This window comes from Penaeus monodon, chromosome 22, assembly GCF_015228065.2.
Source record: "Penaeus monodon isolate SGIC_2016 chromosome 22, NSTDA_Pmon_1, whole genome shotgun sequence".
NCBI classification, from domain to species: domain Eukaryota; kingdom Metazoa; phylum Arthropoda; class Malacostraca; order Decapoda; family Penaeidae; genus Penaeus; species Penaeus monodon.
In genome coordinates this window covers 2,093,148-2,093,803 of record NC_051407.1, presented here as the reverse complement: position 1 = coordinate 2,093,803, position 656 = coordinate 2,093,148, and the positions used below count along the sequence as shown (strand labels likewise).

At 46.0% G+C, this 656-nt stretch overlaps 1 protein-coding gene across 1 annotated transcript in view; it reads right to left on the bottom strand.

The window, feature by feature from the left end:
• LOC119586818 (mucin-5AC-like) overlaps window positions 1-656 on the bottom strand; it is a gene marked incomplete in the record, with an annotated part of 19,136 nt that overhangs the window by 3,935 nt on the left and 14,545 nt on the right. The window contains 1 exon segment of the mRNA XM_037935544.1: window positions 1-492. Coding sequence (XP_037791472.1) covers window positions 1-492 — 492 coding nt within the window.

Genomic DNA, 656 nt, shown 5'->3' with positions numbered 1-656 from the left:
TCCACCTCTACTGCCACCCCCAGTGCCTACATGTCCTCCTGGTTGATGTGTGGGCTTCATGTGGGCTACATGACCCATTGGCTGCATATGTGATATATAAACAGGTCTATGGGGATGCTGGGCAGCATAAGACCCCGGAGGAACATAGGTATGTGAGCCTGCAGGCCCCCCTAGTAGTGGGTACAAGTAGGTGGTTGGATATGAACTTCCTGGAGGTACCATAGGCATCAGCCCTCCATTAGTGGGTGGGGGAACACCCATGTTCCCAGAAGATGTATAAACAGGCATGTTCATATTATTGGCTACAGTATAAGCTACAGTTGCTGCAGAAGTGTAGGCAGGATGCGGCATATTCCCAGATGAGGTGTGCATGCCTACCGGGTTGCTGTAACCAGTTATACTCCCAGGTAAGGATGGCGTGGGTCCTGCAATACTACAACTGGCAGCTGCACCACTCTTTACACCTGGTCCATTGTTGCTAGTGTAGAAGGCCTGCAAAGAAAAGACAAATACTTTACAGTTTAGGTATTGTATTAATAAGTCTTAAACTATAAGAATATCTTTAGTACATCCATAAATATACCTCAAAATTAATGAAATTATGGATTGTAAATATATCTCTAACCACCCACCACCCCAACCCATACATGTGCCTG